Source organism: Corapipo altera, unplaced genomic scaffold (genome assembly GCF_003945725.1).
Source record: "Corapipo altera isolate COAL_440 unplaced genomic scaffold, ASM394572v1 308, whole genome shotgun sequence".
NCBI classification, from domain to species: domain Eukaryota; kingdom Metazoa; phylum Chordata; class Aves; order Passeriformes; family Pipridae; genus Corapipo; species Corapipo altera.
Genome location: NW_020884925.1, coordinates 4,809,194 through 4,824,412, shown reverse-complemented (window position 1 = coordinate 4,824,412; position 15,219 = coordinate 4,809,194). Strand labels below are relative to the sequence as shown.

The 15,219-nt window shown below is 41.6% G+C and overlaps 1 protein-coding gene across 2 annotated transcripts in view; it reads right to left on the bottom strand.

Annotated features, from left to right (window-relative positions):
• Positions 1 to 5,886: 5,886 nt before the first annotated feature.
• The window catches only part of ICE2 (interactor of little elongation complex ELL subunit 2), a 25,263-nt gene continuing 15,930 nt past the window's right edge, over positions 5,887 to 15,219 (bottom strand). For both annotated transcript variants that reach the window (XM_027657897.1, XM_027657898.1), the window contains 4 exons: positions 12,098 to 12,182; positions 11,955 to 12,005; positions 10,665 to 10,920; positions 5,887 to 8,321 (listed from right to left, as the gene is read on the bottom strand). In XM_027657897.1, the coding sequence (XP_027513698.1) occupies positions 8,130 to 8,321; positions 10,665 to 10,920; positions 11,955 to 12,005; positions 12,098 to 12,182 (584 nt within the window). In that variant the 3' untranslated portion in view covers positions 5,887 to 8,129. The remainder of the gene's footprint in view (positions 8,322 to 10,664; positions 10,921 to 11,954; positions 12,006 to 12,097; positions 12,183 to 15,219) is intronic.

The following is a 15,219-nucleotide window of genomic DNA, read 5'->3' as shown; positions in this document are numbered from 1 at the left end:
GTTATCAAGAGATTTGTTTCTGCCAGGTAGGCTAAGACTTGCTTTTCCAGGTTAGAAGCGCAGGTTTGAATTCTAAAACAGAGATTTCTTCCTTTAATGAATCAGAAGAAAAATATATTAAAAGCCTGTTGTTTAACCATGAAGGAGTACATGTAACAATTAACATTTTCACTAATATTTGCTTTCAAACATGCCTTCAGTAAACACTTGTGCCTGAGCTGGGTGACTTCCACGGCTGTGTCCTGCACACCCGCAGCCAGTGCTCACACTGGGGACAGGGGGACAGAACAAAAGGCTGCACTGCCAATACAACCACAGAGAATTTTCAAACAGGTTCTCACAGCACTAAAGTTTATTTTCCCACTGCTCCTACCCTCCAGAAGTCACTAACACGAGGATGAGCAGCCAGCACAGTGTGTGGTGAATAACTGAGCTCGAAGCAGCAGAGGAAAGGAGGGGAAGCCAAGAGGGCTGGTAAAGAACAGACACAGAGACAGGCAGGCACCTCCTTCCTGGGACACACAGCCTGGACCACGGAAAGCTGCAGGAAGGTCTTGCCAGAAGGGAAAACTAGAACCCCAAATTTAAGCCTCATCCTGAAACATATACACACATAGAGTAGCATGAAGCCATAGACATTTTTTAAGCCAAAGAAATATGTACAATATTTTTCCTTCTCAGTTTGTCTTTGGGCTGGTGGAAAACCTGTAAATGGAAGATAATGTATTCTTTTGATAAATATGATGTGTGAAATATCTTCCCTGAAGAAGGCAGGAAACAAAACTTAGTGTACCAGCAGACAAATTTACTGCTTGTTATTAAAACAACCAACCAAAGAGGCTGCAGTGACAGGTCTACTGACCCACAAGACTGTTTTTCTCCAGACATAATGACAGTGTCAGTACAAAATTCTCTCCAGGTTTCTTAACCTCAGTGTGCTGCTTTTGGATTAAAAAAGCCAGTCTAATCAATCTCACTGTGCATCCTGCTTAGGTTACCTAAAAGAAGCCAAAGAATTTCAACTGTGATGTGGGCACTTGTTAATTTGGAAGTGCCACAAAAGCTGCTGAGGTAGCATGTGCAGCTTTGCAATAACTGTACTTCCTTTTTTTTTTCTTATTCTGATATTTACAAGGAATATCCAGAGAGCTGCACAAGGTTCCTGTCCTCCTGTCAGTCAAGGGAACAGAACTGCAATTCTGAAATAAATAAATAAATAAATCAAACACAGTTCTGAAATAAATGGGGTTTGACTGCTGAGGTAGATTTTAACATGGCTACATGATCTGCTCAGCAATGGGGTTCTGGCAGCTTCTCCTTCCCTCTTTTTTAAGTTCAAATTTAATCAGATCATTAAAATATTTGTTGAAGTGCTCTGTCTGCCTAGCAGTATAGCCCACACTAGACAGACTAACGAGTGACTTATTTCAGTAGGAATTTTTTTGGCATTCCTGGTGGTTTTTTGTTTTGAATTGTTTGTGCAAAGCTCTGGTAGGTGGAGCTTTTGAATCAATTGCAGCAGGCCTGGCACAGGATGGCACTCATGCTGTTCCTTAACTATGGGACAAACAAATGTTAAAGCCTGCATTAGATTAAGAGTCATGAACAACTTGAGTTATTTTCAAGGTTGCATCATTACTCCAAATCTCATTTTCAGTGATGAAATTAAATTCTAAACAAATACTCTCATTTCATTTATAGATGCTTTAAAATAGTTTCTGAAAAATACATCAGAAGCATTGATCTCAGCACTGATTATTAACATGGATAGTTACAAATTCTTTTACAGAAAATCCTTATGTTCTTCTTTCTATGCTTACAGTACATCAGAAAGAACTGACGTGGGAAGAGCCAGGGAGTCTCAGTTGGACACTGCTTTAAAATCACAGCACAAATGCTCTCCAGGAGCAGCTCTGGGGGCAGCAAACCTTGGGGGAGGCAAGAGGAACAGTCACAGGCAAGACTTGGTGTTAGATGTGTCTGGGAGAACAGTCAAGCTCTCAGGTACACAGATGCACCCTCAAGTCAGGGAATTTCATCTAGAAACATAAAGGTGAACTTCAGTTGAGAAGAACTGCTGCCAGCAACAGATTCTGCACCCAGAGGCACACTTTGACACTTTGTACCTCAGTTCCAGCTCTGAAAAAGCACTAGACTGGTCCCTACTTGATGGTCACCTAAAAGTACTTGCACATGAACCTATGTATAAACTCTGGAAGTCTACTATGAGATCACAAAAACCTTGTAAGGAGTTGCCCAAACTTTGACTCTACTTGTGCAGAGATGGGCAGTTATACCACTGAGACCTCCCCAGGAATATCCTGAGTACATGTTGGACAGACAGGAGAGAGTCTTCATTTGGCACCACTTTATCATCTTTGATATTGTTTTGTCGAGGAACTAATTGGCTCCTTTCCTACCTAAACATACAACTGTAACTATTCTCAGGGTGCTCACACAGGGCAGTGCCAGCAAAGGACTGACTGCATTTAGGTAACATTATCAGCACCACTGGAGTATCCCAGAGAGGTTTGCTGTCCCTCTGGAGGCATTAGCTCCTAAAAGCCTGCAATGATGCAAGAATTCAGGATGCTCTGGACAAGGCAGTAGCAAGGGAATGGACAGGGAGTCTGCAGCTCCCACTGCAAGGTAAAATGACAAAAATGGAATCTGGGTTACATGTCCTTGAGTAGCAAAAGCCTTGAAACACCTTTGAAACACTCAAAAGCATGTCAAGGTTTATCAAACCCCACAATTATCTTAAACCCCTAGATTTTACAGTGTCAGGATCATTACCTGTGGTCACAGAATTGTGACAGTACTGCTGTAGTAGAGCTTGCTCTTTTCTGTCTTCACTGATCACATTCAGTGGGTGGCAGCTGAGCAATGAGAGCACTGACGTGGTACCTGCTTGTTCCTGGGGCACAGGCAGGGCAGGGGACATTCCTGCCCATTCCTGCTGCCTCACAACGGAGCAATCTCATGCACAGGTGACATGCTGTTTAGCTCAGTACCTCTGGCCAAGTTTCAGTGAAACCCAGATATATTTACACCTCTTTGGGAAAGCTGGCTCTGAATACTGCCATGGGAACCCCCACTGTCAGGCTGCAGGGAGCTGCCCTGGCTCACTGCATTACATACCTTGGGTCAACAATATCAGTACACTTTTCCTTTTGGCTCTTCTGAACAAGGACATTGCCCTTGGAAAAATAAACAAATGGTCTTCCTCTATTAGGGCTATCACAGATAGGAAATGCACCCTTGTACAAGCATGCAGTGAGTGAACAGAAGGATGTGGCTGCTATTCTCCAGTCATCAGAGAATGTGTCACTGGGGGCTGTGATAGCCCCTCCCTTCCCACCATAGTTATTGTTACCTGATTCTTTTTAATAGTGAGTTTAAAGTCACAATCTCTTAATATTTAAGTGGTAATACAAAAGTGGCAGTCTTTCAATACTTATTGGAAGATTTTAATGTCGAATAACAAGAAGATTGTTTCCTCTGTATTACCTCTACTGTTACAGTTCATACAAAGATACCATGCTGTCCTGGGGAAGAACAGGGCTTTCATGCCTTCCCTTTTTCTTTCACTGGAAAAGCAGAGGAGAGAAGTATCAATGCTGAGAAATGCCCTGAAGGCTGCACTAGGACTGACACTGATTAATAATCATGACACTAAACTATTCTGCAAACAATTTAAAAATTGGCAGCATATTGTAGAGTTCCATAAAAACAGCCAAAAAATCCCTCACCAAGGTACAGCACAGTGGTGTGTTCTCAGGCTCACAGCTGGGTGGGGACTAACCTGCCTTCAAACAGCCATGAGCAGCCGTGAGATGACCCACAGGAGACTCTTCTGAGGCTCAGAATGGCTCCAATCAGCTTTTTGTCAATGACAGTCTTCCACCTACAACAGGTGGGGTGTAATTCAAACGATTTGGGCTTAAACAGATGGTCACCTGGTCATCAAAGGTGTTTTCTGGCACTGAGAAGGAAATTTAATTTGGGATAAATAATACAGGAATATATGTTTGAAAACATTTTGGTGTAATAATGTGGACACAGAGTAACAGAATTTGAACCTGCAAACAAAATTCAAGAATCTCTGTTGAAAAATACATTTTAACAGCAATTAAAAAACAAAAAACAAACAAACAAACAAACAAAACCCCAACAAACAAAAAACAAAACAAAACAAAACCAGACAAAAAAAAAAAACCAAACAAAAAGGCAAACATACCTTCAGCACAGAGAAATTTAACATATCAAGCAACAACAAAGCTTCTGGGAAGGACTTTGTAAGAATGGATGTATCTTACAAAGAAAGAAGGAGCTTAGTTATGGAACTTCTCAGATAAGCACCTGAGGAAGTTACACACCCAGTCAGACAAAGAGACTGAAAATGGCCCAGCTTTCACTAGCAGAATTAAAAACAAGCTTAAATGGAGGTCAGCACTAAACATTCTGAACTACACCTGAACTGACTTTTATATTCTTTTGGAGACATGGTGCTATTTAAAACACAGGGCAAGCAAACCAGAAGCAGAAGAAATACCTCTTCAAATGGCTCAATGCTGCTCCTGAACTTCCCAGCATGGGCTTGGAGAGCCCCTTGCTGTTGGCATCTCCCACCTGCCAGCACAGAATGGATGTCTGGTCACTTGGTCCCAGCTCTCTGTGTTCCAGTGCCAGGCTGTACCAGGAGACAGACAAAAAAATACAGTCAATCTTTTCCTAATATCCTGTGCACAGACAGTGCCTACTGCAGGCCTAAGAGTTTTTGCAGTCCCACAGAAAAGGTGAAGAGGTTTTGCCAGTCCCAGATGGGAATGAAAGCAGTTTGTAAGTGATTCATCAGTGCACAGTGCAAATGAAATTTAAAGACCCCTCTTATACCACAGAAGAACAGTTAAGATTTCACAGCCAATAGCCCATTGCAGTTATTCCCACCAACATAAAGAACTGATAAAAGTTGCATGGGTTTGCACATATGCCAACCAGTCACCAGGGAAAAATGCCTCTAGTCCCCCAAAACTAACTTCTAACTGTCTGACCACAATACAAAGCCATCAGTTTAATCTCCTAACAACCACCATGGAGTGGGGAGAACCAGAACTTATCCTCTGTTCCCAGAGGGTTCCTCCCATGTCTAGGGCAGTGGTTGGCAGCTCCAAGCTGAGTGACCAGCCACGGGCAGAGCTCTGAGGGCTGGCCCTGGGCCCAGTCCTGCTCAGGACTTTTCTGCCCTCTGATAACGTGGCAGAATCAATCTTCACCCACTCTGCAGATGACAGCCCATGGCAGAAGAGGCAGGTACAGTGGGTAGATGAAGAGACAGAAAAGATACTCTTACAACAGTGACAAGAAGCAGTAACTATATTTAGAAACAAGACGTAAAAATTGCAACATAAACACACACAACCCTCTCCAGACAAAGCTGAAAATTGAAATTCCAGGACAGGATTGTGAGCTCTGTGGGCTTTTTCTCCTAAACTCAGTGGGTTGAGGCTATAAAAAATACCAGGATTTCTTTGCTGTAGAGCAACACTCACCTGGAGGGTAAGAGCCAGGCCCACTCACTCTTCCTTCAGCTGTGGTTTCCTGCTTCCCACAGCTTTACAACCCATGTTATATTTAGGAATTTATACTTTGGTGGCATCACAACAGTCAGGATCCCCCTGGTTCCTTCTTCTTTAGGTAACCACCACTTCAGGAACAGTCCAAACAGAACCAGTGACCCAGCTACTCATATCCAGCACATTTTCTGGCTTTACTGAAACATTTTTTACCAGTTATTTTGTTGACACCTTTTCTTTGTTTCAAATTTCAGATGTTACTGCCTGAAAGACACACTACCCCTTTTCCCTTCTCCTCTCATGAAACTCCTTTAAATAGACTTATTTTTTATTTCTAAATGTAATATACTTTGGTACTTCCACCCGTGACACGTGAACAAAACCTTTCAAAGCACTAACTCAGAGCAAATTACTTCAGTCCCACTTAATCCAAAAGAGATCAAACAAAACATAACTGAATTAAAAAAACATCTCACGTGTTGTATCCAAACTCCAGAGTCTCTACCTGTTCTAAACAGATAAGAAACTACAATGAATATGCTATCATTAATAACATACTAGTGTAACATAACAGTACACTATTAAGAGAAAAAAGCAAGTCTTTTAGGCATATAGATATATGGGCAAATAGACCACCCATTTCTGACACATGAAACTGCATCAGGAAACTAAATTCTATACAAGTCTGGCAAAAGTTTTTACATATACAAACTGAAAACTGCTCTGAATCCTCCACACAGAGTCAGTTATCTGGAAAAATGACTCACAGCTAAAATATTCCTATTATGAGGAGTCACTAAGAGCACTTAGGGTTTTGAATCAGAACCGTTTGTAATTTGCAACCCCCAGTTCAGCTTGCCATTAGCTTACTACTGCAGCTAAAAGAAGCAGTGGCAAAAAAAAAAAAAATACTGAATAACACCATAAATATATCTAATGTGGGAAAAAAACCCCACATTAGAAAATGCTCTGTATTTCACAAAGAACAGTTTTTAATATACAATCACTGTTAAAGCCTGATTTTAAAAAAAAAAATCCTCCCTTCAGGATTTTGTAACAGATAAACTCCAGTGAACAATTTTTTTTGTGTTTACCTTCATGACATTCAAACGTGTCATGTCAAGCCACAGTGAGCAGAGGAATGCTGGATCAGATGTGTGTGTTGGTAACTTCCTTAATCCAAACAAAAACCTTGGAAGAACACCTTTGAGGCCTCTGGTTTCTGTGATAGCAGTTTAAGCAATGCATCCAAACAGCTCTCCAGAACATCAAACAAACATTGGCTCAGACAGTTTAAAATAGTTGTGTTGTTTACAAGACAAAAATGGGAAAGAATTTATTGGACTCACTCTCGGAGCTCTCTAGAATTCATGAGCTCTTCTAAAAACAGGAAGTACAGGCAGAAATTCAGAAAATGTTAAAGAGAATCACAGAATAGAATTTTCAAGCCTCGATTTCAAGGCCTGTTTGTGTTGAGATTCTGTTTGATGAAATACTCCAAGTACATAACCTAAACCAGCTGCAATGCAGAGAAACCTTCCCTCCCCAGCAACCCCATTGCAAACACAACAAAGAACACCAACATTCCAAATAACTTTAATTTCCCACACAACTCCCATGCTCCAGGAAACCACATCACACTGCTTGGCCTTTTCCTAGACAGCAAGGAACTCCCTTCCTCACTGCATGGGCTCCAAACATCCCTCAAACTGCTGATGCACAGCAGAGTCTGAAGGGTTTTGATCCCATCACTTGTTCCTCCAGGCAAACATCACCACCCCAGGTAAGCACTGCTGCAGCTCCAAGTGATCTGACTGGACATTCAAGCTGCAGCCATTCAGAAACACAGTAAGGAAGTGCAATAGTAGTCTCTGAGGACACACCAGAACCCAAACAATTCTTGAAAATTGTTTTGGGGAAGCATAAAAGAGATTTAACTTTTTTAGCTGTGCAAAATGTAATGGTTTAGCTGTGTGTTTCCTAGTGCAAATTTATGGCACAGGCTATTCAACTTAGCTTTCATTATACACACAGCTTTCATTCCCCAAGCCTCCTCTGTTACACCAACCTAAAGAGAAAACGTTTAAGTTAGTTAAGAGCTGGCAGACACCACGTGTCAAAAAGGCTCGATAATGATCTTGAAGTTGCTCTCCTTATGCACAGTACACAAAGTAAAATGTAGCTTTAAAATATGCCAGAATAAAAATCTGTAGCAATTCTGGAAGACTTCAGAAAACTGCAAAGTTGTATTTCTGGTTGTTATGTGGAGTCAGAGTATTGTCACCCACTGCTTCATTCTTCACGATGGAGTTGTGCAAAAACCCCAAGACCAAGAGAAGACACTTTTCCCCTGTAACCAGCCAAGGGGCCACTTGCTTTTTCCTCTGACTGAATTTGGGATTTTCTCTTGAAACACTTCCACTGAGGTACAAAGGGGTTAAATGTTTAGGAAATGCTCCAGCCAAGGAGCCATTTCCCTACCAGCTTGTTCTGCCTCCTCTGAAGATGCAAGAAAGCCCCAGATTTGTTGTTGCCTCTTGTTCTTCTCCATTCCTACTTCGGTTGCATTTTGTTGAACTTAGTGTTCCATCTTTTCTTCATTTTCCTTTGCTTGCAGAAATTCTTCCCCAGCTTCTTTGGAGCCACACCTTCATTTCTCACAGGTTTTGCTGGCTTGCCTTTTGTCTCCACAGCCCCTGGCTGTCCCTCACAGCGTGTGTTCCACTGTCCTTTTGCCCCAGACATCTACACACACAGGGGGAGAGAATTCAAAGAAAGAGCAACTCAGAACACCAAACCAGAATGAATCATCTTAAATCTGCAGTAAGCACAAACATATATAACAACATTCAGAGCCAAAGAGACTGCCAGGCCACATGTGGGCTGGAGGGCAGGCCCAGCTGGTTTCCTGTCACAGTGACATCTCACCAGTCCTGCCTCTTGCTCATGCCTGGATTTCCTTTGGCAGAACCCAACGTGCCCAAGGTAACCAGGAACAGATGCACAACTCCAGTTTGCCCTCATATGGAGTCAGGATGTGGCTAAAACATGTACCAGGGCCTAAGAACCATCCCAGAGCCTGCTAAGCCAGGCATAGTTAGCACAGGGCTTTTACACAAACCAGTCAAGCTCTGCTTGAAGAAAAACAGTGCTTGGAAATTTTCTCACTTCTGAAGTGTCATTACTAGCTGTTCAAACATATTAGAGTGGGATCTTCGGGGCACTTCCAAAGCATCATTACCCCACCAATATAAATTACAAAGCACCATGGACTCCTAAAAAATTTCTATCAGAAGTTTCTTTAGAGGCAGACAATTCTTCTCATAATCAATTCTACATTGTTTTCAAAACAACAGCAACAAAAATGAGGTATTAGTGACTTTAAGCTATATTAACTTTCACTTATCCTATGTCAGAAGATGACATCAAACAGCTAAGATATTTTATTTCCTTGGATTTAACTTTGCTCTGAAGAAATGCAGAAGATAAATGCTGTATAAAGCTGTTTTCAGTAAACAGGAGGAAGCCACCCATACACAGTTTCATATTTCTGCCTGAGACACATGTATTCTCCCACAGTAAGGTACTTCCATGCCTCTACACATACTATATATGCCTTTAATATAAAGTAATTTATTACTCTTACTTTAGAAACAGTATCATGCATATGTGTTATGAATGTTGTGCTGCACAGGGAGCAACACAAATCAGAACTGAAGTTTCTATGTGTCAGGGACCCACAGGAATTTCAATGGAAGTCTCTTCAAAGGTAAAGGAGAGGCAGGTGATCAATGGCAATGAGTCCAACTGAGCTACCACACTTTGGAGGGCTCAAGGGAACACTGACTTTTGCTGTGGACAAGCAGTTATCCCTACCTGAGCTTTGTTTAAAATTATAAACAACCGCAAACTGATCCAAGACTCTCCCCCACACCAGCTGCAGAAAGCAGGAATCACTAAGTTAAGACAAAAGCCTTCAAAGAGTGGCATGAGGGGGCTGAGGGAAGTACTAAAACCTTCAGTAAAGACTAAAGTCACTTGGTTTTGTGCCTTGCCACACACAGAAGTGTAAAAACTGCCAATTTTCTGTGTGTGGCTGATCTGCTCACAACCCCTTGTCTCCATGACATTTGGGTTATCAAATATCACAGCTCATTGCACACTCCACAGTGGAAGCACAATCTGGATTCCTCTCCTCTACCCAGCCAGTTATTCCCAATAAACTTATAAGACTTTAGTGTCCTAGCCCTCAAAGAAATACCAGTTTCTGCTGAAACAGTTAAGTTCAACATTTTGAGTTCTGGGGGAAAGACAAAGAGACAAGTAGAGAGGAAGGTAGAACTGAAAAACTGAAGCCAGGTTAAAAGGTCCTTCCTGAAAGCATTTGAAGAAAAAGTGCATCAACAAAAAGCACCACCACAGAGGCAAAACTAGAAAATCCTTATAAATGCAAATATTGTGCCCATTTCAGCTGTACTGCAAGCCTATGAATTACAAAGCTTTTCATTAAGCCAAATGCCACATTATTTCTGTTGTCCAAAAGTACCATTAGGTTATATTAAAGATGCAAAACTTCATTTTGCAAGAATTTTGCCATAAGAGAAAAAAGATTAAAAAAAAAAAAAAGAACACCACCACAGTGTATCCCAGAGAACTGTACTAAGAGCCCAATGGATTAGACCCCAACAGCAGAATCCACCTCCCCTGGTTTTACCTGTCTACAGTTGTGCTAATCATTCTCACTCCTGTAGTCATTAGAGAGAAAATGCCAATTCTAACAGCCTGAGTCCTACAACCCAAGAGGCCCATCCTGGTGTGCAGATGCATCTTACACAATGTTCCATTTCCCTCTGTTAAGAGCACAACAAACCTAAAGGTTTTTCCACACTGTCATGTTTAAAGGTGGGTGAGAAGAACCTCCCCTAAACCATTTTCCAGGAAAAAGGCATTCTTATGCTTGGTAGTGGATCCAGAACTCCAAAGGGTCTCTGCCCCCAAAGACAACAGGTCACTATGTCAGTTATACACCCCATGGAAAGAAATCACTTCTAAACTACTAATCTGCTTTTCCAGCAATGGGACACTGACCTTGTGCTTCCAGCCTTCCTGGGGGGCGGGTGGGAAGGTGCAGGGCACTCTGCCATGGCTGATGTGGTAGGGCAGAGGAAGGCTGGGATCCAGGGGCACCCACGGCACAGACAGAGTGGCAGGGACAGCAGGCAGGTCACAGTGAGCCTTGTGTAGGTTATAGGATGATCTCGCGCTCTTGTCAAGGGAACTCTTGTAAATTGAAATGGAGGAATCTCCTGCAGCATGAGACAATAAATAAGAGCCCTCCTGCAGACTAAAGAGAGAGAAGATCAAAATGAAAACCAATATTTAAATGGGTGGTTTGATTTTTTATTTGATCTGAATAGCTATTATGTTCTTAATGCAAAAGCAAAATGTCTTTAGATATTTACTTATCAGTCCCTGTTTTATAAAAAGACTGTGGACAAGAAAGCATTAATTAAACTGTATTGATAAATACACACTAATTACTGTCCTTATAATGTATTCTTAATGTACTAATTTATCAGCAATGTACAGATTGTCATCATATTCAACTAAACATGCAACTGAAAACCATCCGTGCTGGGCAAACTCCAGTTCCTTAACCAGTGTCTTCCAAAGCACAAATACATCTGTGGACACAGACACAAAGCACAGACGTGCTTTCAATACACACTGGGGCAAACAGGTTTGCAGGAAGGTAAATGTCAACCAACTGCCCAGTCACAAATCATGAAGCTACAGAAATTATCAAGTGCAGGAAAAGTCCTCTGTAATTTGAATTCAGAGACTTGCACTCAGTGCAAGAAACCTGCTTCACAAAAAACCTAAACCACTTGCAGCCTGAAAGCCTTGAAGCAGCTCAATAAAGGAGCAGGGGAAAGGTTGCAGTGCTGTACAGAGAAAGAACATGCTGTTTTAAGTCAAACTAAGCAGAAGTGAACACAAACAGTATTATTTCTACAAATTAAGCAAAAAACCTAACAAAAACAGATGCCCAAATATTACATGTCAGCCTATACACATAATATTCCAACTCACTCCTGCAAACTGTTCAATCAGCTCAGAAGGGTCCAGTCTCCTCTCCTGAAAAACTGGTTCATAAAAATCAAATCCTTATTATTTTGCATCATTTGTACAAGCCTTGTAATGCCAAGCACATTTTATAAAGAACTGCATTATGCCATGATAGACCTAAGAGAACCTGTAAAATATTTCATGTATCTGAAGAAATAAAAATCAGAGTAGACAAGCATTCTACAGAAAACACAGGATTAGCTGGGGAATGTTGCAAATAAACACAATTAACAAGAGTTGAGCACTTACTCAGACACTTTCTTCAAAATGTGATGAAGTATATTTAATGAATTTGCAGGCCTGTGAAAGAAAAAAAACACCAAAAGTAGTAGCTTGCAAGGCTTGTTAGAGTTTCAAATTCATTGCTAAAAAAACTTACTAAAAATACTCACTTGATCAATGCAAGTTTTTCCCTTAAAGTTTCTGGAGAAATCTTTTCTAGCATAATAAGCTTTGATGTGAAAGCATCTATATGTCCTGAAAAGAAATGCAATGAATACACTAAAAATAAAAATGAACAAATGTAAAAGCACAACATGCAGATCTAATACATTTTTAAAAGAATAAAAAAAATTGTACTCTTTTAAAGCACAGAACAGTGAAAAGTATTTATCAATGATGCACAATAACAGTAAAATGTAGAGCTGCTAGAAGTACAGACATCCATAGCTGGACAGTCTTTGTAAACCAGGGGGATGCCCCTGACCCCAGGAAATCTTACATTTTGGGTGATGTGTGGGATACACAACCTTATTTTCCCGTGGCCTTCATCTCATCAGTTAGTTTGTACCTTCCCAAGTTCACCTGAGCTTTGTCACTGTGATTCCTCACTGGACAGATCAAAGTTGATTTTTACAACACATTTACTTCTGAGTTTAATATACTTGTTTTTCTATTCTGCTACATTACATGAACAATTGTGCTATTTGATTTTACTGGGGATTCTGACTTTTGTATCTTGATTTTTTCCCCTCCTCACCTGAAAAATCCCAACTTACAACTCAAGCCTTGCTCCTGGCAAATGGTTAAAGACTATTTGCCTTGACAGAATGAGGAGCAACAATTCCAAGCTCTCCTCAACCCATTTTTCAAATGAAGGCTGCCTCCATTTCCCTTGGTGAGCACTAAAGATCCCCAGCACAGCCTGGCCATGGGTGTGCTGTCCCTCACCTCTGGTGCCCTCTCACGTCCGGGTTTTCCCAGAAATCTCTTCTATTCCAGCTCCCACGAGGGGGATGAGGAAAAGGCAGCATAATCAAATCCAGCCTACTCAGTGAATTTACTGCCTTACTATAAATCTGCCCTCCCAGGAAGTGTAAATGCTTCAACTGCACAGTTAAAAGTGCTGAACCAAAGCCCTTCACCTCCCAAGCTAAACGTCACTGGCAGTTCATGTCTTGTGGAAGAAGACTAAGTAAGAACTTTCACTTTCACAAAGAAAAAAATAATGCACCAGGACGACTGATTTGTTTTAAACACTGAACATTTGTTACTTTTCTTGATATCCATATTTTGAGCAAGACTAAGCAGTTAGATTTAATGTTCTGCATTGCTCACTCGAGGAAAAGGGACTTGAAGTCATCATTAAAAAAACGATTAAAAAGAAATCTGAGTTCTGTATTCCTCATCAGCCTCTCCTCAAGTCACAGGTTTCTCTATTTCTAAATTCACTGACAACATAATGGGGAAAAAATAAAATAATAAAAAAATATACCTGTGAACTACTCCCACCTAACTTATATAACTGTATCTTATATTTGAGAAGTGACCAACTGAAAACACCTGACATTCAGTAAGTTACCCATACAGTAACATACAGGGTTTTTTCCAACCCATTTTTTAAATAATCTTAATTTAAAGTGAATTCAAGAGAAAGTAAACTATTCTTGCAGAAGGTTTTTCTTGGGGACTTAATGCAAACAAGTGAACAATGGTCAGGGTAAAATGCTCCCGTTAATCAGAAAAGGTTATCCCAAGTTTATTTACTGCTTAGATCAAGTACAAGTACCTTATTTGGGACACTTGTCACAGAGATTAGTCCCTTTGCAGAGGCAGGATTGCCTATCTGAGCAGCAGGGGACTTAAATCACCAGGCAGGCAAGGTGCTCTAACAGCAAGAGGAAGACAGAGCTCCAAGCTTGTTTGATGATAGGACACAGAAAATAAAAAACTCAACCTCCTGTCAGCCCTTGCAGCTCCTGCAGGAGGCCCTGGGGACACCTCCTGGGCCAGCACTGCTGAGTCACCAGGCTGAGCTGAGATCCCTCCCTCCAACACTGAGCAACAGCTGTGGGGCACACACCGAGGGCCAGAGAACTTTCCATCCACACTTATTGGACAATACAAAAGATGGTGGAGATGGTGAATTAAGCCTTTTCAAGATAAAAGAACTTCTAAGCTGTTCCACCCTTCCACATTCATACTGTGGGGTAAATGTTTAAAAAGAGCTGTAAGTCTATGACTTTACAAAGAATTCGATTTAAAAACTCCTTTATTATAAAACACAATAATTCACTAAAAATAATTCAAATTATAGCATAGTCTCAGAAGTCATGTCTGCCTTTCTGTTTACACCAAACACTCAATTGCAGTAGTCTTACTTTCAGGTATTAGATAAATGAGATATTCATCAGAGAATGAGATATTCACCCCATTTGAAGCTGTCCATAATTCCAGGATATTATCACCCTTGGAGAATTGTCCCTGGAGTTGCAGGACAAAGCTTTCTGTTGTAAAGAGCCCACAGCATCCCATTTTTTCATAGCTCCCTTAGATACACAAACTGAAAGGCAGAATTTCACAGCTACCTTGCAAATTTTCCTCAAAGAGAGCAGAAAGAATCCCTGAGCAGAGCATGGTAACAGCGTCCTATTAAAGGCTGTGGGAGATGCTCTTTCATGGAATGAGTATTACTTCCACATATGTTTTTTTCATCTACCTCTGTTAGAAACTACATGGCAGTACCAAAAATCTGCAGTCCCCACCTTGCCTACCTGAATAAACAAGAGTGTTCTGTCAGTATCAGAAGCCGGCAACACGCTGGGAGTCCCAACTCTGTATCTGTAGCTGACTTTCCCCCCCAGGCTGGGAGTACAAACTGACTGTTGAGGACAGTGCCAACCCCCAGTGACCCTGTGCCTCCTCAGAGCCCAGAGCCAGAACTCCTGTGGGCCCCAGGGTCTGCTGCTGGAAAAAACGTATCCGGGAGCTGCCAAACAAACAGCACTGGAATAACCAGCGTTTCTCAATCCCTGTGTGTCTCTCAAACACATGAACAGAGTGTGCTGAAGGCCAGGCCACTCAGCCTGCCAGCCTTGGGCCTGTTCCATGAGCAGGTACCCAGGGAGGAGACACAGGAATCCTCTGGATGGGCCAGGGATGGCTGGTGGGGCTGGAGCAACCCTGCACAGCCAGCCTGCTTCCTCCTGCACTGCAGGAGTGTCCCAGCCTGTCTCCTGCACTGCAGGAGTGTCCCAGCCTGTCTCCTGCACTGCAGGAGTGTCCCAGCCTGTCT